Source organism: Aquarana catesbeiana, linkage group LG10 (assembly GCF_042186555.1).
Source record: "Aquarana catesbeiana isolate 2022-GZ linkage group LG10, ASM4218655v1, whole genome shotgun sequence".
NCBI lineage: Eukaryota > Metazoa > Chordata > Amphibia > Anura > Ranidae > Aquarana > Aquarana catesbeiana.
In genome coordinates, this window is record NC_133333.1 from 258,381,710 (window position 1) to 258,408,573 (window position 26,864).

Consider the following 26,864-nt stretch of genomic DNA (forward strand, 5'->3'; position numbering starts at 1 on the left):
GAAACCTTAAGGATTTAGAGAAGATCTGTAAAGAAGAGTGGACCAAAATCCCTCCTGAGATGTGTGCAAACCTGGTCACCACCTACAAGAAACGTCTGACCTCTGTGCTTGCCGACAAGGGTTTCTCCACCAACCACTAAGTCATGTTTTGTTTGGGGATCAAATACCTTTTTTACTCACCGAACGGCAACTCCGTTTATAACATTAGTATCACGTTGGGTTTTTTTTTTTTTTTTTGGTTGATATTCTGCCTCTATCATTTAAAATACACCTATGATAAAAATTATAGACCCTTCATTTCTTTGTAAGTGGGCAGATTTACACAATCTGCAATTTCCTCCACTGTTGCTGAAGAAAGTTGGAAGTAAAATAAATAGATAACACATAAATAAAATATTTATATAAAAACAAACAAACACATAAATAAATATTATAATATAATAGTGATAATAATATTACATAATAACATGATAGATAGATAGATAGATAGATAGATAGATAGATAGATAGATAGATAGATAGATAGATAGATAGATAGATAGATAGTTCAAAAATCAAGCAGACTAGATTTCCCCCCATCACTAGATCTACTGTCGGCATCAACACCTAGTAAAATGCAGTAAAAGTTGGTGGTGGGGCTCAGAAAAAAAGTCAATTCGGTGTACTGTTACTGCTGACCGATGGCGTCATATCGGCACTTTTTAGCATTGACCATGATTCTACTTTTAAAGATTTGAGTTTCCCTTTAAGCCGAGCGTGTTGTGCTCCAGTCATGCTGTGCGTCTTCCATTCCACGTTGTGTAAAGTAAAACTGGATTGATGTCCTGGCTGCGTGACATCTGCTCGCAATTATGCCATTATCCTGAGAACAGATCAGCGCCCTGCTCTTCCGGCTTCCTGGAGCTCGCCTGTGTATTTCCACCCAACAAAACAAGAGAATCATGTATTATTTGGATAATTCTCCGCAGAGCGACCCCCCCGAGCCGCACGCCATTCTCCCGCTATCTTTGAGCCCGTCTCTGATCTCATTTCACTATAGATTGATCCTTCATCTCCTGACCACCGATGGTTTCCTGCCTCTCTGACCTGATTCCGCTCATTTGTTTCCCATTCCTGATGGAGCTTGTTACATGGACGGCAGCAACTGCCACCTGCCATGTGCTGCAGGATGTCAGCCGGTGGCATTGACGCACTTGGTTCATCGAGTCTGATAAAGGATATACTCGTTCCATCAATGTTCAAGCATTATAAACCCAAAAAAAAAAAAGTCATATATTGCAAACAAGCAATGTGGTGCGCTGTTAAAAATACAGTTGTGCTCATAAGTTTACATACCCATATCCTACCCCATTTTTCAGAGAATATGAATGATAACACAAAAACTTTTCTCTCACTCATGGTTAGTGTTTGGCTGAAGCCATTTATTATCAATCAACTGTGTTTACTCTTTTTATATCATAATCACAACATAAACTACCCAAATGACCCTGATCAAAAGTTTACATACCCCAGTTCTTAATACCGTGTATTGCCTCCTTTAACATCAATGATAGCTTGAGGTCTTTTGTGGTATTTGTAGATGAGGCTCTTTATCTTCTCAGATGGTAAAGCTGCCCATTCCTCTTGGTAAAAAGCTTCCAGTTCCTGGAAATTCTTGGGCTGTCTTGCATGAACGGCACGTTTGAGATCTCCCCAGAGGGGCTCAATGATATTGAGGTCAGGAGACTGAGATGGCCACTCCAGAACCTTCACTTTATTCTGCTGTAGCCAATGAGAGGACCACATGGCCTTGTGTTTTGGATCATTGTCATGTTGGAAAGTCCAAGTACGTCCCATGCGCAGCTTCCTGGCTGATGAGTGCAAATGTTCCTCCAGTATTTTTTGATAACATACTGCATTCATCTTGCCATCGATTGTGACCAAATTTCCTGTGCCTTTGTAGGTCACACATCCCCAAATCATCAGCGATCCACCTCCGTGTTTCACAGTAGGGATGGTGGACCTTTCATCATAGGCCTTGTTGACTCCTCTCCAAATGTAGCGTTTATGGTTGTGGCCAAAAGGCTCAATTTTGGTCTCATCACTCCAAATGACTTTGTGCCAGAAGGCTTGTCTCTGTGCTGTTTGGCGTATTGTAAGCGGGATACTTTGTGGCATTTGCGTAGTAATGGCTTTCTTCTGGCGACTCGACCATGCAGCCCATCTTTCTTCAAGTGCTTCCTTATTGTAAAAGCCACACCACATGTTTTCAGAGAGTTCTGTATTTCACCTGAAATTATTTGTGGTCTTTTCTTTGCATTTAGAACGCTTTTTCCTGGCAGTTGTGGCTGAAATTTTAGTTGGTCTACCTGACCGTGGTTTGGTTTCAACAGAACCCCTCATTTTCCACTTCTTGATTAGAGTTTGAACACTGCTGATTGGCATTCTCAATTCCTTGGATATCTTTTTATATCCCTTTCCTGTTTATACAGTTCAACTACCCTTTCCTGCAGATCCTTTTGACAATTTTTTTGCTTTCCCCATGACTCAGAATCCAGAAACGTCAGTGCAGCACTGGATGAATGATGCAAGGGTCTGTCAGGCGTCCAGAAACTCATTGAACTTTTATACACACACACACTAATGAAAAGAAAACAGATCACAGATGAGGATGGTTACCTTTAATGGCCATTCAAACCCCTTTGCGTCAACTTGTGTGCATGTTATCAATCACCAGGGTATGTAAACTTTTGATCAGGGTCATTTGGGTAGTTTGTGTTGCCATTATGATTTAAAAAGAGTAAACACGGTTGATTGATAATAAATGGCTTCAGACAAACACAGACCATGAGTGAAAGAAACGTTTTTGTGTTATCATTCATATTCTCTGAAAAATGGCCAAGAAATCATAAATTTTGCCAGGGTATGTAAACTTATGAGCACAACTGTAATTTTGAAAATTAGGTACAACATTCAAACAACTCAACTGTGAATTGTGAAAATAAATCCACAATTAATAGAGTTCCAAATAAAAAGTCCAAGGTGAAACGTAATCCTTTAACCACCTTCACCAGTTCCAGTGCCCTGGCCACCACCAATCAAATCCTTAATGCTTAGGAGGTCAAATTTGGCTCTATGCTGCCCACAGATGGATGGTCCTCTCCTCTGTGTTGTAAATGAGCACATATACTAGAAGCAAGTCTCATATACAGAGGAAGAAAGAAGAACCAACATAGTGTACAATCTTCCCAATCAATCTATTAAAAAAAGTTAAATAATCACAAGCAAGGGAGTGTAAATAAGCACAAAAACTAACAAACACCGCCTGTCTGGGTGGGCATGATGACTTTACTGTGTAGCTCCACCCTTACACGTTTCGTCCTACAGAACGTCTTCTGAGGGATATCAGAGTAGCAGTGAAGACATGGGATGCTATCTAAATATGCTGCGTCAGTCCACCAAGGGCGCTGTATTCTCTCATTAATCATAGTACTGAATGCAATATATTGCAGTTTAGCAGTCCTTAGATATGATGGCTGCAATGTTTTTTTCTTTGTCCTTTATTTATTTTCACCTGATGATCCAGCCAGTAGCACACTTCCTGTTCAAAGGTGACAACACTCACTCACTGTAGGGTATCTATTGAAGAGCAGTGCTGTCACCCTATGCTGCTCTGTTGATTTGAACTACAAATACAGTGCCTTGAAAAAGTATTCATACCCCTTGAAATTTTCCACATTTTGTCATGTTACAACCAAAAACATAAATGTATTTTATTTGGATTTTATGTGATAGACCAACACAAAGTGGCTCATAATTGTGAAGTGGAATGATAAATGGTTTTTAACATTTTTACAAATAAATATGTGAAAAGTGTGGCAGGCATTTGTATTCAGCCCCCTTTACTCTGATACCCCCAACTAAAATCTAGTGGAACCAATTGCCTTCAGAAGTCACTTAATTAGTAAAATAGAGTCCACCTGTGTGTAATTTAATCTCAGTACAAATACAGCTGTTTTGTGAAGCCCGCAGAGTTTTGTTAGAGAACCTTAGTGAACAAACAGCATCATGAAGGCCAAGGAACACACCAGACAGGTCAGGGATAAAGTTGTGGAGAAGTATAAAGCAGGGTTAGGTTATAAAAAAATCTCCCAAGCTTTGAACATCTCACGGAGCTCTGTTCAATCCATCATCGGAAAATGGAAAGAGTATGGCACAACTGCAAACCTACCAAGACATGGCCGTCCACCTAAACTGACCGGCCGGGCAAGGAGAGCATTCATCAGAGAAGAGCCAAGAGGTCCATGGTAACTCTGGAGGAGCTGCAGAGATCCACAGCTCAGGTGGGAGAATCTGTCCACAGGACAACTATTAGTCGTGTTCTCCACAAATCTGCCCTTTATGGAAGAGTGACAAGAAGAAAGACTTTGGTGAAAGAAAGTCATAAGAAGTCCTGTTTGTAGTTTGTGAGAAGCCATGTGGAGGACATAGCAAACATGTGGAAGAAGGTGATCTGGTCAGAGGAGACCAAAATTCAACTTTTTGGCCTAAAAGCAAAACGCTATGTGTGGGGAAAAACTAACACTGCACATCACCCTGAACACACTATCCCCACCGTGAAACATGGTGGTGGCAGCATCATGTGGTGGGGATGCTTTTCTTCAGCAGGGACAGGGAAGCTGGTCAGAGTTGATGGGAAGATGGATGGAGACAAATACAGGACAATCTTAGAAGAAAAACTGTTATGCCGCGTACACACGAGCGGACTTTCTATCCTACTTGGTCCGGCACACTTTCCGACGGACTTTGTCCGCCAGGTGCGCCGGACTTTAAAACGAACGGACTTGCCCACACACGCCGGGATTTTCCGGCGGGCTAAGTCCGCCCGTCTTTCCGACGGACTTTCGCCGGAGTTCCGGCGGACTTTCAGAATGAACGGACTTGCCCACACACGGACAAGTCCGTTCATTTTGAACGTGACTCAGGTGCGACGGGACTAGAGAAGGATGTCAATCTTGCCGCTTTTATCGGCGAGATTGACACCTTGCTAGCCCCGTCGCGGGGCATACCAGGCCCTTAGGTCTGGTATGGATTATAAAGGGGAACCCCGCTACGCCGAAAAAACGGCGTGGGGTCCCCCTAAAATCCATACCAGACCCCGATCCGAGCACGCAGCCTGGCCGGTCAGGAAAGGGGGTGGGGACGAGCGAGCGGCCCCCCCCCTCCTGAACCGTACCAGGCCGCATGCCCTCAACATGGGGGGTGGGTGCTTTGGGGGAGGGGGGCGCCCTGCGCCCCCCCCCCCCAAAGCACCTTGTCCCCATGTTGATGAGGACAAGGGCCTCTTCCCGACAACCCTGGCCGTTGGTTGTCGGGGTCTGCGGGCGGGGGCTTATCGGAATCTGGGAGCCCCCTTTAATAAGGGGGCCCCCAGATCCCGGCCCCCCACCCTATGTAAATGAGTATGGGGTACATGGTACCCCTACCCATTTACCTAGGAAAAAAGTGTAAGTAATAAAACACACTACACAGGTTTTTAAAATATTTTATTAAACAGCTCCGGGGGGTGATCTTCCTCCGGCTTCGGGGGTCTTCTTCCGGCTTCGGGGGTCCCTCCGCTTCATCTTCTCCCGGCGTCCGGTTGGTTCTTCTCCGCTCTCCGGCCTCTTCTCCCGGTGTCGCAGGTCTTCGGCCGGCCCCTCCGCTCTCTTCATGTAGCTCTATTGCGAGCGGAGGTCCGGACTTCTTGGCTTCTTGGCTTCTTGGCTTCTCTTCTCTTCTCTTCTCTTCCCCCAGATGTTGACACGACGCTCTCTCCGGCTGGACTGGTCTCTGAGGGCTGCGTTGTGACTTATATAGGCGGAGACCCCGCCCCCATATGATGTCACAGTCCCTGGGCATGCTGGGACTGTGACGTTTTAGGGGGCGTGGTCGACCACGCCCCCTAAAACGTCACAGTCCCAGCATGCCCAGGGACTGTGACATCATATGGGGGCGGGGTCTCCGCCTATATAAGTCACAACGCAGCCCTCAGAGACCAGTCCAGCCGGAGAGAGCGTCGTGTCAACATCTGGGGGAAGAGAAGAGAAGAGAAGAGAAGCCAAGAAGCCAAGAAGCCAAGAAGTCCGGACCTCCGCTCGCAATAGAGCTACATGAAGAGAGCGGAGGGGCCGGCCGAAGACCTGCGACACCGGGAGAAGAGGCCGGAGAGCGGAGAAGAACCAACCGGACGCCGGGAGAAGATGAAGCGGAGGGACCCCCGAAGCCGGAAGAAGACCCCCGAAGCCGGAGGAAGATCACCCCCCGGAGCTGTTTAATAAAATATTTTAAAAACCTGTGTAGTGTGTTTTATTACTTACACTTTTTTCCTAGGTAAATGGGTAGGGGTACCATGTACCCCATACTCATTTACATAGGGTGGGGGGCCGGGATCTGGGGGCCCCCTTATTAAAGGGGGCTCCCAGATTCCGATAAGCCCCCGCCCGCAGACCCCGACAACCAACGGCCAGGGTTGTCGGGAAGAGGCCCTTGTCCTCATCAACATGGGGACAAGGTGCTTTGGGGGGGGGGGGCGCAGGGCGCCCCCCTCCCCCAAAGCACCCACCCCCCATGTTGAGGGCATGCGGCCTGGTACGGTTCAGGAGGGGGGGGGCCGCTCGCTCGTCCCCACCCCCTTTCCTGACCGGCCAGGCTGCGTGCTCGGATCGGGGTCTGGTATGGATTTTAGGGGGACCCCACGCCGTTTTTTCGGCGTAGCGGGGTTCCCCTTTATAATCCATACCAGACCTAAGGGCCTGGTATGCCCCGCGCTCGCCGCAATAGGAAGATTTGTTTTTCCTATTGCAGCGAGCGCGAGATGCAATACCATCCCCTCGTGTCGTATTTGGTCCGTCGGACCAGCCTACACACGAGCGGGCTTTCCGTCGGACCAGCACACACACGAGCGGACTTTCCGCCCGAAACTGAGTCCGACGGAAAGATTTCAAACATGTTTAAAATCTAGGTCCGGCGGGCTTTTGGGAAGAAGTCCGCCGGAAAAGTCCGCCGCCGCCCACACACGGGCGGATTGTCCGGCACACTCTGGTCCGCCGGACCAAGTATGCCGGAAAGTCCGACCGTGTGTACGCGGCATTAGAGTCTGCAAAAGACTTGAGACTGGGGCGGAGGTTTACCTTCCAGCAGGACAACGACCCGAAACATCCAGCCAGAGCTACAATGGAATGGTTTAGATCAAAGCGTATTCATGTGTTAGAATGGCCCAATCACAGTCCAGACCTAAGGCCCCTTTCACACTTGTATGAATTGTCCTACGATTTGGGACTGCAAAGTCGCATGACAAGTCGTTCCCCATGATTTCCAATGACTACCATTCATACTAGTGCGACTTCAAGTTGTGCCAACTTCAAAGTAGTCCCTGCAATACTTTGATCAGACTTTGATGCTACTTCAGCCCATTGAATATCACTGAAGTCGGATCACCGTCTTAACTGATCCGACTTTGGTATGCAACTTGTGCTCTGATGATCTTGAAGGGGCACTCCACGCCAAATTAATAAAAAAAACGCATGGGTTCCCCCTCCAAGAGCATACCAGGCCCTTCACTCTGGTAGGATTTTAATGGGAACCCCCACGCTGAAAAAACTGCACGGGGGTCCCCCCAAAATCCATACCAAATCCTTATCCGAGCACACAGCCGGCAGGTCAGGAAAGGGGGTGGGGACAAGCAAGTGGCCCCTCCCTCCTGAGCCGTACCAGGCCGCATGCCCACCTTATGACGTCACCACCCGGGGCATGATGGGCGGTGACATCATAAGGCGCGAACCTCCGGTGACCTCATGCCAATAAAAGTAGTGGCACACCACGCACCCAGCATTAGAGCGGGAGAGAGCGTTGAGTCAACATCGAAAGAAGAACAGAGGGAGAAGACATCAAAGAAGACCGGTCAAAAGAGCGAGAAGACAGTGGAGAAGACCCGGCAGAGACAGAAGACAGCGGACAGAGGGAGAAGAACCGGAGAGGGCTAGAAGACATCAGCAGAGAGATGAGAAGACCGGAGAGGGGAGAAGAACCGGCAGAGGCAGAAGACATCGCCAGAAGAGGGAGAAGAACCGGAGAGGGGAGAAGACGTCAGAAGAGACCCCAGGGCTGCCTAATAAATTACTTTAAAAACCTGTGTACTGTGTTTTATTTTTGACACTTTTTTTTTAGGTGAATGGGTAGGGGTACAATGTACCCCATACTCATTCACATGGGGGGGGGCTGGGATCGGGGGGCCCCCTTGTTAAAGGGTTCTTCCAGATTCCGATAAGCTCCCTGCCTGCAGACCCCAACAACCAATGGCCAGGGTTGTCGGGAACAGGCCCTTGTCCTCATCAACATGGGAACAAGGTGCTTTGGGGTGGGGGGCGCAGGGCCCCTCTATTACTTTTCTGGGGACAACCCAAAGTTTGAGATTTTCTTTTACTTTCAAAGATAATGGTAAACAGGACAAATAGAGAGGAGGAATCTCCCCAGTGGGGGCACAGACAGCAATAAAAACTGACAGATGTTCTAATTCTTCCCCACTCTATACAGAATAAAAAAATAAAAAAGTTTTGCCTTTAGTTACACTTCAAGCATCAACTATTCTTCATAATGAATTTGAATGGATTTGATATTTTCGATTCAAATACTTCGACTCCATTGGAAAAATTTGAATCCGGTCGAAAACCAATAAAGGGAGCTAAACTAAATAAATTTCATCACAAATGCAACAAAACAAAATGAGTAACTTAACAAATCGATCTGAAACAAACAAAACACATATTTTCGTTCTGCACATATCTAGAAGCAGATTCTTTTTTTTTTTAACTTACTCCTTATATGCTAAAGTTTTTTTGTTAACAAAGTCCTCAAATACTTTATGACATTCGAAGAAAGCCGGGTGTCACTTTTTAGCTGTAGCTGTAGGATAGAGACCCACTCAGGGGATTTATAGAAAAGAACAAGCAATTTTACTCCATCCGTCTCCAATAACTCAAATGCTACCAGGCGGATAACGTGATGGAGGATTTCGGTGAATTTGTTTCTCAGAGATAACAATCCAGACAAGATTCTGGTGTACTGGGAACACGGTATTTATGGGACGTTCCTTAGATTATATTCAATACAATAAAATGACCGGGACTGTAGAAGAAGCCTTCCTCTCCACAGCCAAGTTCTGCCGTTCTCTCCAAGTAACTAACATTTGCACACCGTACTTCCACCAATGACATTATTTGTTTCCATACATCCGAGGAATATTTAATAAGAATAGCGATCCTATTGATGATTAGTTCTTACCAGTGGCAGGTTCACAAGTCTTACTACCTGTTGATCTTCCCAGAATTCCAGTGTCCTTGTAACTTTCTAAAGATATATCTAAGGAACATCCACCTGTCTTCCAGTTTTACCTTTAATAATAAATATATTTTAACTACTTCCAGTCTGGGCCAATTCTGACATGTAAAAAACATCTTTTGGGGATGGCGGAGAAGAGCGGCTACAAGCTCGTCAATGGTTTGTCATACTTGGTCAGCCTAGACTGTGGATATGCATTGTTATACCAATTAGCACCTGGGAAAAACTGAAGGCTTTGCGTTGGCTACATACTATAGCTTCTTGAAGACGGATTGCTGTATTATTATTTTTTGTGGGAATTGGATATCCGGATATGGTGCTTTGCCTGTGGTCTATATAGGCTGCTACTTTCTTGAGGAATTATTAACTACGACGATTGCACTACATTGTGTGGAAAATTTCACTACACTGTGATAGATAAATCTGTGCTTTGCACCATGCAGCATGTGATAGACTCACCCGGACAGAGGCTTTTGGAGGGGACTGAATGCTAGCCTCTTACCTACCGACTATGGGCCCTGGCATTTGAGGGCGCTACAAGCATTTAGGGAGATGTTCTGGTATGTAATGCAAAAGGACATTATTAAAAAGGCCATGATGGTCTCTGCCAGTGTGGGATTCATCGCAGACTGTGATGTCATCAGCAAGCCCCCTGCCATAATGTGTTTTTTGTAAGTAGGTCTGCTATTGTCTGAGGGAGTTCTATGTTTATACTTATGATAATGTGTATTGTGTCTTTTGAGCTAGAAGACGGCAAGTCTGACCCGAAAGGCCAGACCTCCGAGTCACCTAGGCTGGTTAAATGACTAGTTAATTAGCTATATAATATGATCAGGAAGGGGAACCTCCTTCTCAAGTGTATAAAAGCCTGCATTCTTGTTCAAATAAACAGTTCCAGCTTTGCAGCCAAACGAGTCCTGCCTAGTTCTTGGTTGTAATATGCGGCTATAATATCTAATATCTATATTCAGACTGGAGAAAGCGATATATGACGGAAGCACTCAAGCGGAGTGTGGGACGTTCCGTTATACAGCATACCACCATCTCAATAGTGGGTTCTTGGGAGTGCATACCTAATGTTCTTTGATAACAAGATAATGAGGTCCTGAGGAAGCGGCCTTTTGTGAAACGCGTCAACCTCCAGCAATAGCTAGCAAAGATATATTGTTACAGTTTTGATTGTATGGCTTACATCATCCAACTAAGCATTCCCTATATGGTTTTATGAGTGTTTTTAACAAATTTTGTAATAAATATATATTTTTACTTAATTTTCTCTCACCATCTTTCTGTAAAAAGTCTATGTAAAAACCATACATTTTTTGCTAGAAAACTACTTAGCAACCCCAATCATTATATACAGTGGGGAAAAGAATGATTTGCAGATTTTGTAAGTTTGCCCATTTACAAAGATATGAAGGGTCTATAATTTTTATCATAGGTGTATTTTATATGATAGAGACAGAATATCAACCAAAAATCCAGAAAAAAAAACATGATACAAATGTTATAAATTAAATTGCAGTTCAGTAAAATAAGTATTTGATTCCCAAGCAAAACATGACTTAGTAGTTGGTGGAGAAACCCTTGTTGGGAAGTACAGAGGTCAGACGTTTCTTGTAGGTGGTGACCAGGTTTGCACACATCTCAGGAGGGATTTTGCTCCACTCTTCTTTACAAATCTTCTCTAAATCCTTAAGGTTTCTTAGCTGTCACTTGGCAACTCGAAGTTTCAGCTCCTCCATACATTTTCTATAGGATTAAGGTCTGGAGACTGGCTAGGCCACTCCATGACCTTCATGTGCTTCTTCTTGATCTCAGGAGGGATTTTGGTCCACTCTTCTTTACAGATCTTCTCTAAATACTTAAAGCGCAGTTCCGCCCAAAAAAATAAATTAAAAGTCAGCAGCTACAAATACTGCAGCTGCTGACGTTTAATATTAGGAAACCCACCTGTCCAGGGCACCCGCAATGTCCTTCCTCGAAGCCGATCTGTCCCTTGGCTCCCTGGTGGAGGCACCGGCATCTTCAGTAAGGGGATCAGGAAGTGAAGCCTTGCGGCCTCACAGCCTGGTTCCCTACTGCTCATGTGCGAGTTGCGCTGCGTGTCCTGACTGTTCCCTGCTATCTTCTGGGACCTGTGTGCCTCCCAGAAGACAGCGGAGAGAGATGGAGGAGGGGCCGGACATGCCATAGATTGCCGTGAATTCTGCGCCAATCTATCACCGGAAACAGGAGCAAATACCTGTATTACTCAGGTATCTTCTCCCCCCTGAAAGGTGCCAAATGTGACACTGGAGGGGGTGGACCGGAAAAGCAGAAGTTCCATTATTGGGTGGAACACCGCTTTAAGGTTTCTTGGCTGTCGCTTGGCAACTCGAAGGTTCAGCTCCCTTCATACATTTTCTATAGGATTAAGGTCTGGAAAATGGCTAGGCCACTCCATGACCTTAATGTGCTTCTTCTTGAGCCACTACTTTGTTGCCTTGGCGGTATGTTTTGGGTCATTGTCATGCTGGAAGACCCATCCACGACCCATCTTCAGTGTTCTGACTGAGGGAAGAAGGTTCTCATCCAAGATTTTACAATACGTGGCCCCGTCCATTGGTCTCTCAATGCGGCAAAGTTAGTCTGTACCTTTAGCAGAGAAAAAGCCCCAAAGCATCATGTTTCCACCTCTGCGTGTGACTGTAGGGATGGTGTTCTTAGGGTCATAGTCAGCATTTTTATTCCTCTAAATACGTTGAGTCGAGTTAATCCCAAAGGGCTCAGTTGTGGTCTCATCTGACCACAGCCCTTTCTCCCAATCCTTCTCTGAATCATTTAGATCAGGGGTCTCAAACTGGCAGCCCCCCCAGCTTATGCAGAACTACAAGTCCCATGATACATTGCAAGGCTGACAGTTACAAGCATGACTCTCAAAGGGAGAGGCATGATGGGACTTGTAGTTCTGAAACAGCTGGAGGGCTGCCAGTTTGAGACCCCTGATTTAGATGTTCATTGGCAAACTTCAGACGGGCCTGTACATGTGTCTTCTTGAGGAGGGGGACTGGCCGTGTTTGGAGGAAGAAAAATGCTGATTCCAGATCTTAATCCTATAGAAAATTTATAGAGGGAGCTGAAACTTCGAGTTGCCAAGTGACAGCCAAGAAACCTTAAGGTTGGGTTCACACTAGTGGTTTCCCCACACTAGTGGTTTCCCCACATCCAATTTGCATGTCAGGAGACTGTGACCGGCTCTCAATGGAGCTGGTTCACACAGTACCGGGATGGCTGAGGAGCGGTTTGCAGAAGAGTCTTATGCGTCCTCTGGTCCGTTTCAGGTCTGAATCCAGCCAAAAGTTTGGGGTCTGATTCATCCCTGAAACGGAGAATAGGGACACACTGGACCCCTGCTGTGAGCCGCTCCGCACAGCAGCGTGAACCCAGCCTGAGGATTTAGAGAAGATCTGTAAAGAAGAGTGGACCAAAATCCCTCCAGAGATGTGTGCAAACCTGGTCACCACCTACAAGAAACATCTGACCTCTGTGCTTGCCAACGAGGGTTTCTCCACCACCTACTAAGTCATGTTTTGCTTGGGGATCAAATACTTATTTTCCCCCTTCATCTTCCAAGACAGCTACTTGAGAGATTAATGGCTTCGCCCTCTACAGGAAACACAAATCAGACACAATTTAAAAGGCCCCTCCCTCTCCTCTGACCCTCAGTTGTTTTGTGTTTCCAAACCCTCCAGGGGCACACCGTAATGTTTGTTGTTTTTTATAGGTCTGGTAACTGTGGTTGGTGGACCCCCTTCTGTAGTGATATTCAGGACTGGTTGTGGCCATGTCTGGGGTGTTTTTCTATGTTTTTAGACCAAGAAGGGCCCCCTGTATGTATTGGGTTTCTTGCCTCCCTGGTGGTTTAGCAGCGGCAACTCCCTTCCAGGTCCAGCGTCTAGCTGTGTGGAGAGGCATCTGCCTCGTGTCTTCCCCCCGTTGGGTGTACCAAAATGGCATCTGAGGACTTCCGGTGACGCCACAAGATGGCGCCGGAACCAGAAGTGACATGATGCACTTCTGGGATGCTGTTTTCTTAAAGGATCTCAGATGCAGGGCAGGCTAGTTTAGCAGTGCAGCGGCGGTCAGAGTCTCACCAGCCGGCCTACGTTCTCTTCTATGGAACTTAAGGACAGGACCGAGGATGGAGAACCCGCTCGAGTTGAGCCAATGGTGACATCCGGGTCCAATACTGCCCCCAAGGTAAGCCCTTGTCTGTGCATAAAGAGCTACTGTTGCAGGGGGGTCTGTATAAGCCTTTTTATGGTTTTGTTTTCTGTTTTTTTCTAGGTTGACAAACCTGTAAAAAAAAAAAAATGTGGGAACTGTAGAGCCAGGCTTTCTGATAGTTTTAAAAACAATTTTGTGAGGATTGTATTCCGTCAAAGACAAGTTTTGGGTCTACTGCCTCTTTTAAGGAGTTGATGACTTCTATGAAGGAGGTAGTGGCCTCTTTTCGGTCCTTTAATGACAGAGTAGCCGGGCTAGGGCCTTCCACTTCTAAACCTGTGACTCAGGAGCCTTCAGTCTTAGGTAGGTCTCTACCTCTTTTAGTATCAAAGACCAGTAGTTCACGTGATGTTTCTGACCTGGAAGAAGGTGAGAATCCGGTATCTATGTCTGATGAGGAGTCTGCATCAGAGGATGAGGATACTGGTAGCTCAACTAGGTATCTTTTTCCAGTTGAAGATATTGACGAACTATTAAAGTCAATATATACTTCTGAACAGATTGAGATGCCTCAGCAAGCCCAGTCTGTTCAGGATAAAATGTACAGAGGTCTGCAAGGATGGAAAACTAGGTCTTTTCCTGTGCATCATTCACTCAAGGACATGATCCTTTCTGAGTGGAAAAAAGGTTGTTCCAGTCTAGAGGACACAAGAGAAAGTTTCCCTTTCAGTCTGATTTTGAGGAAGTTTTTTCAAATGTCCTAGATTAGATGCTCCTATGTCACAAGTATCTAAAAAGTGAGATCGTTCATTTGAGGACTCCGGAGTCCTTAAGAAACAGATGGATAGGAAAGCCTGGGATGCCTCTGCCTTTTCTTTAGGACCAGCTGTAGCATCCACCTGTGTTGCTAGGAGTTTAGATGTGTGGGCCCAACGTCTGGATGACCTTCTCTCCTCCGACACCCACATAGAGGAGATCAGGGATTCTCTACCCCTTACTGCCAAGTCAGTTGCTTTTTTGGCTGATGCAACAGCAGATTCTGTAAAATCTGTGGCCAGAACTTCAGCCCTAATTAATTCAGCTAGATGGGCCATCTGGCTGAAATCTTGGGAAGGTGATCTTACCTCTAAGAATAAACTCTGCGGCATACCCTTTGAGGGCAAACTCTTATTCGGTTCTTACTTAGAGGAAGTCCTAGCTCGTTCCTCCGAGAAGAGCAAATGGTTTCCATCTTCCCAAAAGAATAAGCCCCAGAATAAGAGGCCTTTTCGTGGCTTTCAGAACAAAGTCAATTTTAAGGCCAATAGACAACAGGCAAAGTAGAAGTGGTCATTTAACAAAGACAAGCAAAAAGGGGGGGGCACTCTTTGCTCCTTCAGCCCCTACCAAAAATTCGCAGTGATGCCAGAACGGGGGTAGGCAGGAGATTGTCCCATTTCATCAAGGAATCGTCAGAGATTTCCAGCAATTCTTTTATCCTCCAAATGATAGAAAGAGGTTACAGGTTGGAATTCAAAAGCCCCCCACCCCAGAGGTTTTTTCTTACTCATCTGCCAAGGGACCAAGGGAGACAGCAGGCCATTGTGAATCTGATTGCGATGTGGGAAACAGGGTGTTATTTCTCCCATTCCGGAAGATCAAAAATTCAGAGGATTTTATTCTCACATCTTTCTGGTAAGGAAGGCGTCTGGTGGGTTTCGGATGGTCATCAATTTAAGTGTCCTGAACAGATTCATAGTCTACAGACAATTCCGGATGGAAAACATTTATTCTGTAAGGAATCTGTTAATACCAGGAGTATTGATAGTAACCCTGGATCTTCAGGACGCTTATCTTCATGTACCAATCTGCCAGAGTCATCAAAAGTTCTTCAGATTTGCAGTTCTCATGGAGAACGGTCCAAGTCATTGGCAGTTCAGAGCCCTCCCTTTTGGTCTCTCGGCAGCACCAAAGATTTTCTCGAAAATCATGGTCGAAGTCATGGCCTATTTTCGGATACAGAGGGTATTGATCGTTCCATATTTTTTTAGCAAGAAACGATCGTTCCATATTTAGACGATTTTTTGGTCTTTGCCCGAGAGGAAGAGAGCCTTGTTCAGGATCTACAAATGATCTAACAGACCTTTCAGAAATTGGGGTGGAAGGTCAATCAGCAGAAGTCTTGCCTGGTTCCTTCCCGGAGCTTGTCCTTTTTGGGTTACCTAATAGACACTGTTGCCCAAAAGATTTTTCTTCCGAAAGAAAAGATTTTAAAGGTTCTTCTCTCTGTGCAGAACTTTAGGTTTCTCCCACAGGCCTCCCTTTGTCAGCTCATGCAGTTATTGGGCTTAATGACTGCAGCCGTTCCAGGGGTGCCATGGGCCCAATTGCATTCCAGGCCCCTTTCTTCTGCATCATTGGGATCGTAGAAAAAGCTGTTTGAATCAGCTCATACAGCTTCCAAGAGAGAATTTTCTAAATCTGTCCTGGTGGGAGCAGCGGGAACATCTGCAGGGAGGGAAGGACTGGGCACAGATTTCCCCAATGAAAATGACTACAGATGCCAGTCTGTGGGGCTGGGGAGCTCACTCAGGGGACTGGCAGGCCCAGGGAGCCTGGCTGCCAGAGGAGGCATGCCACTCATCGAATTTCAGAGAACTGTTAGCAGTGGGGAAGGCTTTAGTTGCTATGAAGGAAAGGGTCAATTCAAAGGACCTGTTGATTTTTTCAGACAATGCCATGACCGTGGCATACCTAAACCATCAAGGGGGCACTTGCTCGGATATTCTTCTATTGTTAACCCAGCAGATTCTGTCCTGGGCAGAGAACAATGTCTCTTCAGTCAGAGTGGTGCACATCAGTGGGACGGCGAATGTTCTGGTGGACTATCTGAGCAAAATAAACATCAGTGCCAGCAGTTGGGAACTGAATCAAGACACGTTCCAGGAGTTCGTGTTAAAGTGGGGTGTTCCCAAAGTGAATCTTTTTGCATCCAGTCTCAACAAGAAACTACCAGTTGTCTTCTCGCTGGAAAGAGAGACGGAGTCCTTAGGAACAGATGCACTCTCATTCCCGTGGAATTTCACTCTAGCCTACACCTTCCCTCCATTTCCTCTCTTACCGCTGGTAGTTCAGAAGATTGTTCAAGATCAAGCAGAAATGATCCTGATTGCCCCTTGGTGGCCCAGGAGGAGTTGATTCTCCTCGCTGAGAGCTCTCTCAATAGAACCCCCCTGGCCCCTGCCGGAGCTGAGGGATCTTCTCTGTCAGGGGCTGGTGCTCCATCCAAACCCTCAGACCTTTCATTTGATGGCCTGGAGGCTGAGCGGCGCATCCTACAGCTAAGGGGGTGTTCAGAGAGGGTTATTGAGGCTATCCTGGACAGCCGTAAGTTAGTCACAAGAAAGATCTATGGGAAAGTTTGGAAAAATTTTGTTTCCTGGCACGAGAAGTCAGGAATAGATTCTTTTTCTACTCCCTATGTATTAGATTTTTTACAGAGGGGAGTGAAGAAAGGACTTTCTGTCAGCACCCTTAGGGTTCAGGTTGCTGCCCTGTCTCTGTTTGCAGAAAAAAGACTAGCTGAGGACCCTTTGGTCAGGAGGTTTCTTTCAGCCAGAATTAGGCATACACCCAGGGCTAATAAACAGATTCCTCCCTGGGATCTGTCAGTATTAAATGCTCTGACTAGGGCTCCTTTTGAGCCATTGCATGAGGCCTCTCTGAAACTGATTTCCTTAAAGTTTACCTTTCTTTTGGCTATAACGTCAGGGAGAAGGATTGATCTAGAGTCCCTTTCCTGTAAGGACCCTTTCGTGAGCATTTTAGAGAACAGGGTAGTGATTAGGACCGATCCTTTGTACTTACCCAAAGATTCTTCCAGCTTTCACAGGTCCCAGGAGGTAGTTCTTCCTAGTTTTTGTTCCTCCCCCAAGAATGCAGAAGAGGAAAGATTTTGATTTTTGGATGTGAAAAGATGCCTTCTGCTTTATCTAGAAAGGTCTAGTGAGTTTAGGAGATCCTCCCAACTCTTAGTTTTGTTCAATGGCCCCAAGAAGGGGACCAAAGCATCTAAAAGTTCCATTTCCAGATGGATTAGGGAAGCAATTTGTGAAACTTACTGAGCGTCAGGTCACATCCCTCCTTCCAGAGTTAGAGCTCATTCAACGAGATCTTTGGCCGCGTCATGGGCAAAGAAAGCGGGAGCATCATGGGAAGAAATTTCTAAAGCTGCTGTCTGGTCCTCCACTCATGCGTTCATCAAGCATTATAAAGTCCAGATGCTCTTCAGCCAAGACCTCTCCTTTGGTAGGAAAGTGCTTCAGGCTGTCGTCCCTCCTTAAGGTATAGAATCTCGCTTATCCTCTCAAGTCCTGGAAGATGAGGGGGGGGGGGAACCCCCATTAGACTTACCGTTAATGGTATTTCCATGAATCTTCCAGGACAGCGTCCATATTCCCACCCTGTTCTGTATTCTCTGGTCATCTTTTGTTTACCTGGTGGTGGTGTTTTAGTGAGTTTCTGTTATTGCTCTGCCGAGTGCGCTTTTGGTGGAGGTTTACTTGATCTTCTAACAACTGAGGATCAGGGGAGAGGGAGGGGCCTGTTAAATTGTGTCTGATTTGTGTTTCCTGTAGAGGGTGGAGCCAATCATCTCTCAAGTAGCTGTCCTGGAAGATTCATGGAAATACCGTTACCGGCAAGTCTAACGGGAGGTTTTACTTACTGAACCGCAACTCCATTTATAACATTTGTATCATGTGTTTTTCTGGATTTTCGATTGATATTCTGTCTTTATCATATAAAATACACCTATTATAAAAATTATAGACCCTTCATTTCTTTGTAAGTGGGCAAAACTTACACAATCTGCAGGGGAACAAATCATTAACCGTATACAGTGTACACACACATTTATTTCTGAGTTTAACATTTCTATATCATTTATTGGAAGATCTTGTTAAGTCAGCCTCTCGTGTGAACTCTCTTCAAGGTCCACATTGACTTTTGCTTTTCTTTTTATTGTTATTAACAGAACTCTTTAAGCCTTCCAGATACCGCAAGCCAACCACGCTCTGTAATTACTGTAACGTTGTGTTTTTTTTCATGTTTGCAGACATACTGCAATTTCCAATAAAAAGCTCCACAGGTAGTCTTTGAGAACACTGTTGAGGAAAATATAATTTATTTTTTCCCTGCAGTATTTTTTTTTTGCAAAATCAAAGGGTTTATTTAAGGATGCGTAAATAGGGAAGAAAAAGAAATATGGATTAGAGAAAATGAAATCCCATATGCATTTGCATGCACTCATGAATAACTTGCCATCAAGTCTTCTTTTTCTTCTTAAGAACAAAAAAAAAAAAAAAAACTTGAATTAAAAAAAAAAAAAAATCTCATGAGGGCTTAAAATAAGAAGAATGCCAACAGAAATGAATCATATTTCTTTCTGATGGAAGATAACAAAGTAAGCTCTCCAGTATACTTACCTTGCCTGCCCCTCTAAACACATGACTGCTAAACACTACTATATGGGCTGTGTAAGTGCCCCTGTGTAAGTGCCCCTATGAGCTGTGTTGGTGCCCCTATAGCGAACCCATGCTCTTCCCAAGAAGGGCAAACCAAAGGGTTGACCATCATGGTGGCCTCCATAGCTTCCTATACATAATTTCCAATCACGCCTCCCCCTTTCTGGTAACACGCCCAGTAATTCCAGGTATAGAGGACCATGTGATTCATTCACTTTAATCCAGCGCGGCATCGCTAGTCCATGCTGATTGCCTTTGCGGGCCCCAAACGCTGTCACATGAGGGTAGAGAAAGTCTCCTGAGTGTTGTGTAAGCTCATAGTTGCAACAAATGAAGGTCAATTTAAATATAAGCATTAATGCATGAAAATGAGCATTTACCCCTTTTTATTGTTGTTTTCCCCTCCCTACAAATGTATTGCAGAACTACATCTTCCCCCCCCCCCCTAAGGTTTAAATCCGTCATTCTCACCTAGGTGAAGATGACATACCTGGAACCAGGGGCGGTGCTACCGCTAGGCGATATAGGCAGCCGCCTAGGGCTCAGCCACGGCCACTGGTTTCCCTACTGTCTGCCAGCTTCCTAACCCTCCGCTGGCTTCCCCACACAGGGCTCCATTCGCAAAGCGGTATGATGCGGTATTTTAGTACAGAAACACTGTGTTCATTTAATGTTGGTGGCAGCCAGCGCCCCTAACAACCAGTAAGGGGGCAGGGTCACCCTCCCCAGGTTGAGGGTATGTGGCCTGGCATGGTTCAGGAGGAGGGGGGGCTCTTACTCATCCCCCCACCTTTCCTGACCTGCCAGGCTGCATGCTTGGATAAGGGTCTGGTATGGTTTTCGAAAGACCACCAAGCCATTTTTTTTTCAATTTTGGCATGGTGTGGGCCCCCCCCCCCCCAATCCACAAAAGTCCCTTCGGGTCTAGTACGGATTTTGAGAGGAACCCACACCATTTTGTTCTGTGATATTTTAATGCCAGCAATTATTTTATTAGATTCAGCTGTCAGCGGAAAACCCTGCTGACAGCTGATGACTCATTGGTTGTTAAGGACGCGGCGGCTGCCTGCTCCTTAACCACCAGCTTATTCAAGCTGGTCTTGCCTAGGCGCAAAATAGTCTAGCACTGGCCCTGCCTTGACCCTGCACAGAATACCGCACGTTCCTCTGGGATCTGTTATGGCCTTTCTGCACATGGGCGGTCCTGCTTGCTGCCTCAGGGGATTTCTAGGTTACTTGTCCTGGGTGGCAGATCGCGGGTTCTCGTGCATGCCCAGAAATGACATGTGTTTCATTGTCCTGCTGGTCTGGAAAGTTCTCCCTACTCTGCTCCTCTCTGGTACATCTTGAATTAATTTCTCGGCTCGTGTGCAGATATACCACAGAGATCTTTGACAGGTCTACCGGACCTGATAGAGCACTAGGTAGGACCATCCGTTAGGGAGGGCTAAAACGCAGCGTCGGGCATGATGACGTCACTGGCGGCTTGCGACAATGTTTTTTTCGGAGCATGCTCACTGGACAATTGGACACAGGGCACGCTCTTTTTTTCAAGCTGCCAACCCACCAGTAATGTCATGACGCCTGGCGCCGAGTTCCAGCCCTCACTATCAACCACCAGCCGCAATCCAAGCCTCAGTTTTCACCTCCCCGGCTGCGGAGATCCTGCTGGTCAGGATACCCCTCCTCCAGGCTAAGTTAGCTGTGCGAATGGGACGGATGCCACGCCAGTGTGGATGGACATGTGCCTTACCTTCAAAACTTCAGTGTAAGTGGATATTGCACCTGTATGATATTAAAATGTTACAGTTCAAACCTCGAGGCGCCTGTTTCTTTTCTCCCATATTTGTTATAGCCAAATTTGAAAGGAAATTCCAATACCTATAATTTATTAGTTAGTTATTATTTCAGATTTTCAAATTTTCGGATTCTTGAATTTCGAATTTCCGAATTTTCAAATTTCCGAATTTTCAAATTTACGTATTTATTAATTTATGAATATTCTGAAAAATTCGTTAAATGGGCTTTCATAATTCGGATATTTCCGAATTGACGAATTTATCAAAATTCATGAAAAAAACAAATTCGGAACAAAACAAATTGCACGTGTCTAATAAGCGGACTGTTCAATGACCCCCCCCCCCGTCTAAGGAGCACGCTCTTTTCTTCAAAACAACTTATTGTAACCTTCGACTGATAAACCTGATATCATTCTATAAAACGATGTACAAAATAGTAGCAACCACCATCATGTCAACTGTCAGAAAAGCCATCAGGAATAAAAGGATTAGGAGGGATCCTTACCAATTTTTCAGGACGAGAGTTGTTATCAATGCTGCAATGACCATGATTAGGGAGACAGTGATGGTGATTATCTGGTGGACCGCAAGACCTGTACAGAGAGGCAGAGACAGAAAGCAAAGCAATGTGATAAATGAGCGGGCAAACAAACTACATCAAGAACAATCCAGAAAAAGAGCAGGAAATGCCATTAAGATGTGAAAAGCTCTCTCAATGGTTTGGGATCATTTTTTATGACTCAGATTTGTTCATTCATAGAAAGCTGGGATAAAAAAAAAAAAAAAAAAAACTAACAATGTACTTTTAACGACAGTGCGATAAAGTATAACACAACTGAACCTGGTGGTGTGAACATCCAGATACATTACCTGGTACTTAAAGCAATACATCTAACGCTCTGATTGGCTGCAGGTGTACAGATGATCGAGCCCTAAAATGAATTAAAAATTAGGATTTTTGTGCCTGCTGGATAGTTAAACCCGCCATGGTTGCTATGCTATGATTGGTCTGCTATGGTTGGTATTCTATGGCTGGTCTGCTATGGCTGGTCTGCTGTGTTTAGTCTGCTATGGTTGGTCTGCCATGGATGGTCTGATATGGTTGGTCTGCCATGGTTGTTATGGTATGGTTGGTCTGCTATGCTTGCTATGCTATGATTGTTCTGCTATGGTTGGTATGCTATGGCTGGTCTGCCATGTTTGGCCTGCTATGGTTGGTCTGCCATGGTTGCTATGCTATGATTGGTCTGCTATGGTTGGTGTTTTAAGGCTGGTCTGCTATGGTTGGTATGCTATGGCTGGTCTGCTATGTTTGGTCTGCTATGGCTGGTTTGCCATGGTTGGTATGGTATGATTGGTCTGAAATGAATGGTCTTCCATGGTTGGTATGCCATGATTGGTCTGTATGGTTGATCTACTATGGTTAGTATGCTATGGATGATATGGTATTGTTGGTCTGCTATGACTGGTTTGCCATGGTTGGTATGGTATGATTGGTCTGAAATGAATGGTCTCCCATGGTTGGCATGCCATGATTGGTCTGTATGGTTGGTATGCTATGGATGATATGGTATTGTTGGTCTGCTATGGTTGGTCTGGTATTGTTGGTCTGCTATGGTTGGTCTGCCATGATTGATCTGCCATGGTTGGTCTGTCCTGGTTGATCTGCCATGGTTGGTCTATCATGGTTGGTATGCCATGGTTGTTCTGTTATGGTTGGACTGCCATGATTGGTCTGTTATGGTTGATCTGCATGGTTGGTCTGTCATAGTTGGTCTAGTATGGTTGGTCTGCCATGATTGGTCTGTTGTGGTTGATTTGCCATGATTGTTCTACTATGGTTGGTCTGTTATGGATAGTTTGCCATGGTTGGTGTGCTATGATTGGTTTGCTATGGTTGGTCTGCTGTGGTTAGTCTGCCATGGTTGACCTCCTTCTGAAGGTTCTAGTTACCTGGCTACCTTCTAAGTCACTGACCAAGAAAACACATGCGTACATTCAGAGCTTTTGTTCTCAGATCGGCAATGATTGGTATGCTATGGTTGGTCTGGTATTGTTGGTCTGCTATGGTTGGTCTGGTATTGTTGGTCTGCTATGGTTGGTCTGCCATGATTGATCTGCCATGGTTGGTCTGTTCTGGTTGATCTGCCATGGTTGGTCTGTCATGGTTGGTATGCCATGGTTGTTCTGTTATGGTTGGTCTGCCACGATTGGTTTGTTATGGTTGATCTGCATGGTTGGTCTGCAATGGTTGGTCTGCCGTGATTGGGCTGTTGTGGTTGAACTGCCATGGTTGTTCTACTATGGTTGGTCTGTTATGGATAGTTTGCCATGGTTGGTGTGCTATTATTGGTTTGCTATGGTTGGTCTGCTGTGGTTAGTCTGCCATGGTTGACCTCCTTCTGAAAGTTCTAGTTACCTGGCTACCTTCTAAGTCACTGATCAAGAAAACACATGCATACATTCAGAGCTTTTGTTCTCGGTTCGGGGTCAGTACAAAGTAATAATACCTTTTCAGTTTAGCAAAACAGCCAGAAAACTTAGCATTTTCAAAAGAAGAGGCCAGCATTGGCAACCCCCTTATTTCCCTCAGTACAGTTGTTTTCAGAGCCACAAGAATAAAATATGCTGCAGCCAACAGAAGGATGTGAATGACCAGCCCATGACTTTGCTTCCTAAAGTCACTTTTTGCATATCAGAGCATTTGGGTCCCTCAGGGATGTTAAGAAAGTATCAATAGGGAGGTGCGGGCATATGGGGTAGCTGCTTTTGTACCTTTAATTTTTTTTATATTGTAACAGGTGATCTAAAATCCCTGTGCTCGTTATCACCAATTACAATTGAAGTGCTTAGACCTCGCACCTTGGGTAAGCCCCCGCCATCTGCCAGGGTAACCTGCTTGTGTACCTTTCCAGCTGGTTGGTGGGAGCTTCTCTACTGCTATAGCAACTGGTCTCTGAGCCTGACCCCTGACCGTGATATTATATCAGCACCACATAGATGTAATAAACACGGGGTACATTTTCAATTTTTTTACAACCAGTTGGACATACTCACCCTTCTTTTGCTCCTCTGTCACGCTTTTTGGGAATAAAGGAACATGTGATTCACTCCACTTGGTGATTGGCTGACCACTGTCACATGGGGATGGGAAGAGGGTCCTCACCCTCGTGTAAGCTCCTATGAGAGCCCATTGGAGCATCTATAGGCAGTAATGGCTGGTGAAGTTTTAGGATGGGGGGCGCCAGACCTTACCCTTTTCTGACCACTCCTACTTCTCATAAGCCCCATCCCTTATAGAATCCACCCACTCCGTCCCCTGTATTCCGCTTGCTTCCACCAATAGTGTCAGGAGTATACAGCTCAGCATCAGAGGACAGAGTATACAGCTCAGAATTACAGATCAGGATATACAGCTCAGCCTCACAGATCAGGGTATATAGCTCAGCATTACAGATCAGGGTATATAGCTCAGCTTCACAGATCAGTGTATATAGCTCAGCTTCACAGATCAGGGTATATAGCTCAGCATTACAGATCAGGGTATATAGCTCAGCATTACAGATCAGGGTATACAGCTCAGCATTACAGATCAGGGTATACAGCTCAGCCTCACAGTTCAGGGTATATAGCTCAGCATTACAGATCAGGGTATATAGCTCAGCATTACAGATCAGGGTATATAGCTCAGCCTCACAGATCATTGTGATGCTGAGCTATATACCCTGATCTGTGAGGCTGAGCTGTATACCCTGATCTGTAATGCTGAGCTATATACCCTGATCTGTGAGGCTGAGCTGTATAGCCTGATCTGTAATGCTGAGCTATATATACGGATTAATCTGAAGTTACAAATTATCTGAAATAATGAATGCCGTATCTACACGATTGGAACCTAACAAATTAATAATAATAAGTAACAATAATAATAATAATAATAATGTTTTATTATTATTATTACTTATTATTAATTTGCTCCGTTTCAATTGTATAATCTAGCTAAACAATCACAATAATAATAATTAAAAAAAAAACATAGGTGATTAAATACCACCAAAAGAAAGCTCTATTCGTGTGAAAAAAATGGTATAAATTACATTTGAGTACAGTGTTGCATGGCCGCGCAATTACCAGTTAAATTAGCGCAGTGCTGAATAGTAAAAAAATGTCCTGGTCATGAAGGGGGTAAAACGAGGCAGGTACAGTCAGTTATTCCTCTCCTTATCACTGAGAACATGAATCGCCCTCAACTAGATTTTCAGCGGCATGCAAATCGTCAGCAATCCGTTTGTAGAAGAGGAGTTACAAAAAGACTCGGAGTCTCCAATACATTTTGTAGATTCTACATTCTCATTTACAAAGAAGAACTTCTTAAGCAACGATGAAAGTCCATAAATAGCTCATCTGAAAATTGACTCTCCGGCTTTTCTCATTTTTTTTTTTTTTCAATGGTTCATCTATTGGCAGCCCATGTAAGTACGTTGGATGAACAAGAGGTGGCATATCTCATTTCCTCCTCTAGTGCCACATGCCATTATACACCGCCTCATCGCTGATATAATCTGCTGGAAACAGAGGAGCGGTCGGAATTCTAATAATGCTGCTGGGGGAACTTTGAGTCTGCTTCGTGTATCTGTAAAAACATTTCCAGAGACGGCCCTATTATCACTGAGAAAAAAAAAAAAAACATTCTGAAAAGAGATTCTACCGGATGAATAAAAGTAAAAATGGATTTTCAGGTTATGCAAATTCCCTTCTAAATAAGATAAAAATGCAGAATTATCTGTGCCTGGGGTCTGTGCAGTTATTATAGCGATATGGACTTTTTTTATTTTACAGAGAGACTATAATGGGTTGAGGTCAGGATTATTTTTATTGTTTGTTTTAGATTTATTTATACAGGAAAATTATTTTTTAATTATTAATTAATTATTATTAATTCTTTTTTAATATGCACATCAAAAGAGGAAGTACTGCAGATGCAACCATCATCTTTCAGAGAGAGAGAGAGAGCAAAAAACATTTTTTTTTATCATTTTCAATTTTTAGATTTGAGTAAAATAAATAATTAAAGCAGTATTAAATCGCAACACCAAGAATATATTATATTGCAGCTTCTACCGTACTAACGTAAAACTCATTGAACAGCATCAGGGTACCATTGTCCCCACCATATTTATTTATAAACAAACAAAATGTTATCATGAAACGTTTTAGGTACCAAAAAATGAACATATTAAGTTAAAAGTTTAACAATTTATTGATTACAGAATCACAACAGTAACTACTTCTCAACCGGGCCAATTCTGACATTTCTCTCCTACATGTAAACATCATCACTTTTTTTTGCTATAAAATTACACCCAACCCCCAAACATTATATACAGTATCTCAGAAAAGTGAGTACACCCCTCGTATTTTTGTAAATATTTTCTTCTCTCTTTTCATGTGACAACACTGAAGAAATGACACTTGTCTACAATGTAAAGTAGTGAGTGTACAGCTTGTATAACAGTGTAAATTTGCTGCCCCCTCAAAATAACTCAACACACAGCCATTAATGTCTAAACCGCTGGCAACAAAAGTCAGTACACCCCTAAGTGAAAATGTCCAAATTGGGCGCAAAGTGTGAATATTTTGTGTGGCCACCATTATTTTCCAGCACTGCCTTAACCCTCTTGGGCATGGAGGTCACCAGAGCTTCACAGGTTGTCACTGGAGTCCTCTTCCCCTCCTCCATGATGATATCACGGAGCTGGTGGATGTTAGAGACCTTGCGCTCCTCCGCCTTCCATTTGAGGATGCCCCACAGATGATCAATAGGGTTTAGGTCTGGAGACATGCTTGGCCAGTCCATCGCCTTTACCCTCAGCTTCTTTAGCAAGGCAGTGGTCGTCTTGGAGGTGTGTTTGGGGTTGTTATCATGTTGGAATACTGCCCTGCGGTCCAGTCTCTGAAGGGAGGGGATCATGCTCTGCTTCAGTATGTCACAGTA

General features: G+C 44.7%; 1 protein-coding gene across 3 annotated transcripts in view; it reads right to left on the reverse strand.

Moving 5' to 3' along the window:
- Positions 1-26,864, reverse strand: part of AJAP1 (adherens junctions associated protein 1) — a 185,560-nt gene that overhangs the window by 100,777 nt on the left and 57,919 nt on the right. For all 3 annotated transcript variants that reach the window (XR_012236418.1, XM_073603695.1, XM_073603694.1), the window contains exon 2: positions 21,375-21,462. Coding sequence is in view for 2 of the 3 variants with exons in the window: in XM_073603695.1 (XP_073459796.1) it covers positions 21,375-21,462 (88 nt within the window). In the remaining variant the exon portion in view is untranslated. The remainder of the gene's footprint in view (positions 1-21,374; positions 21,463-26,864) is intronic.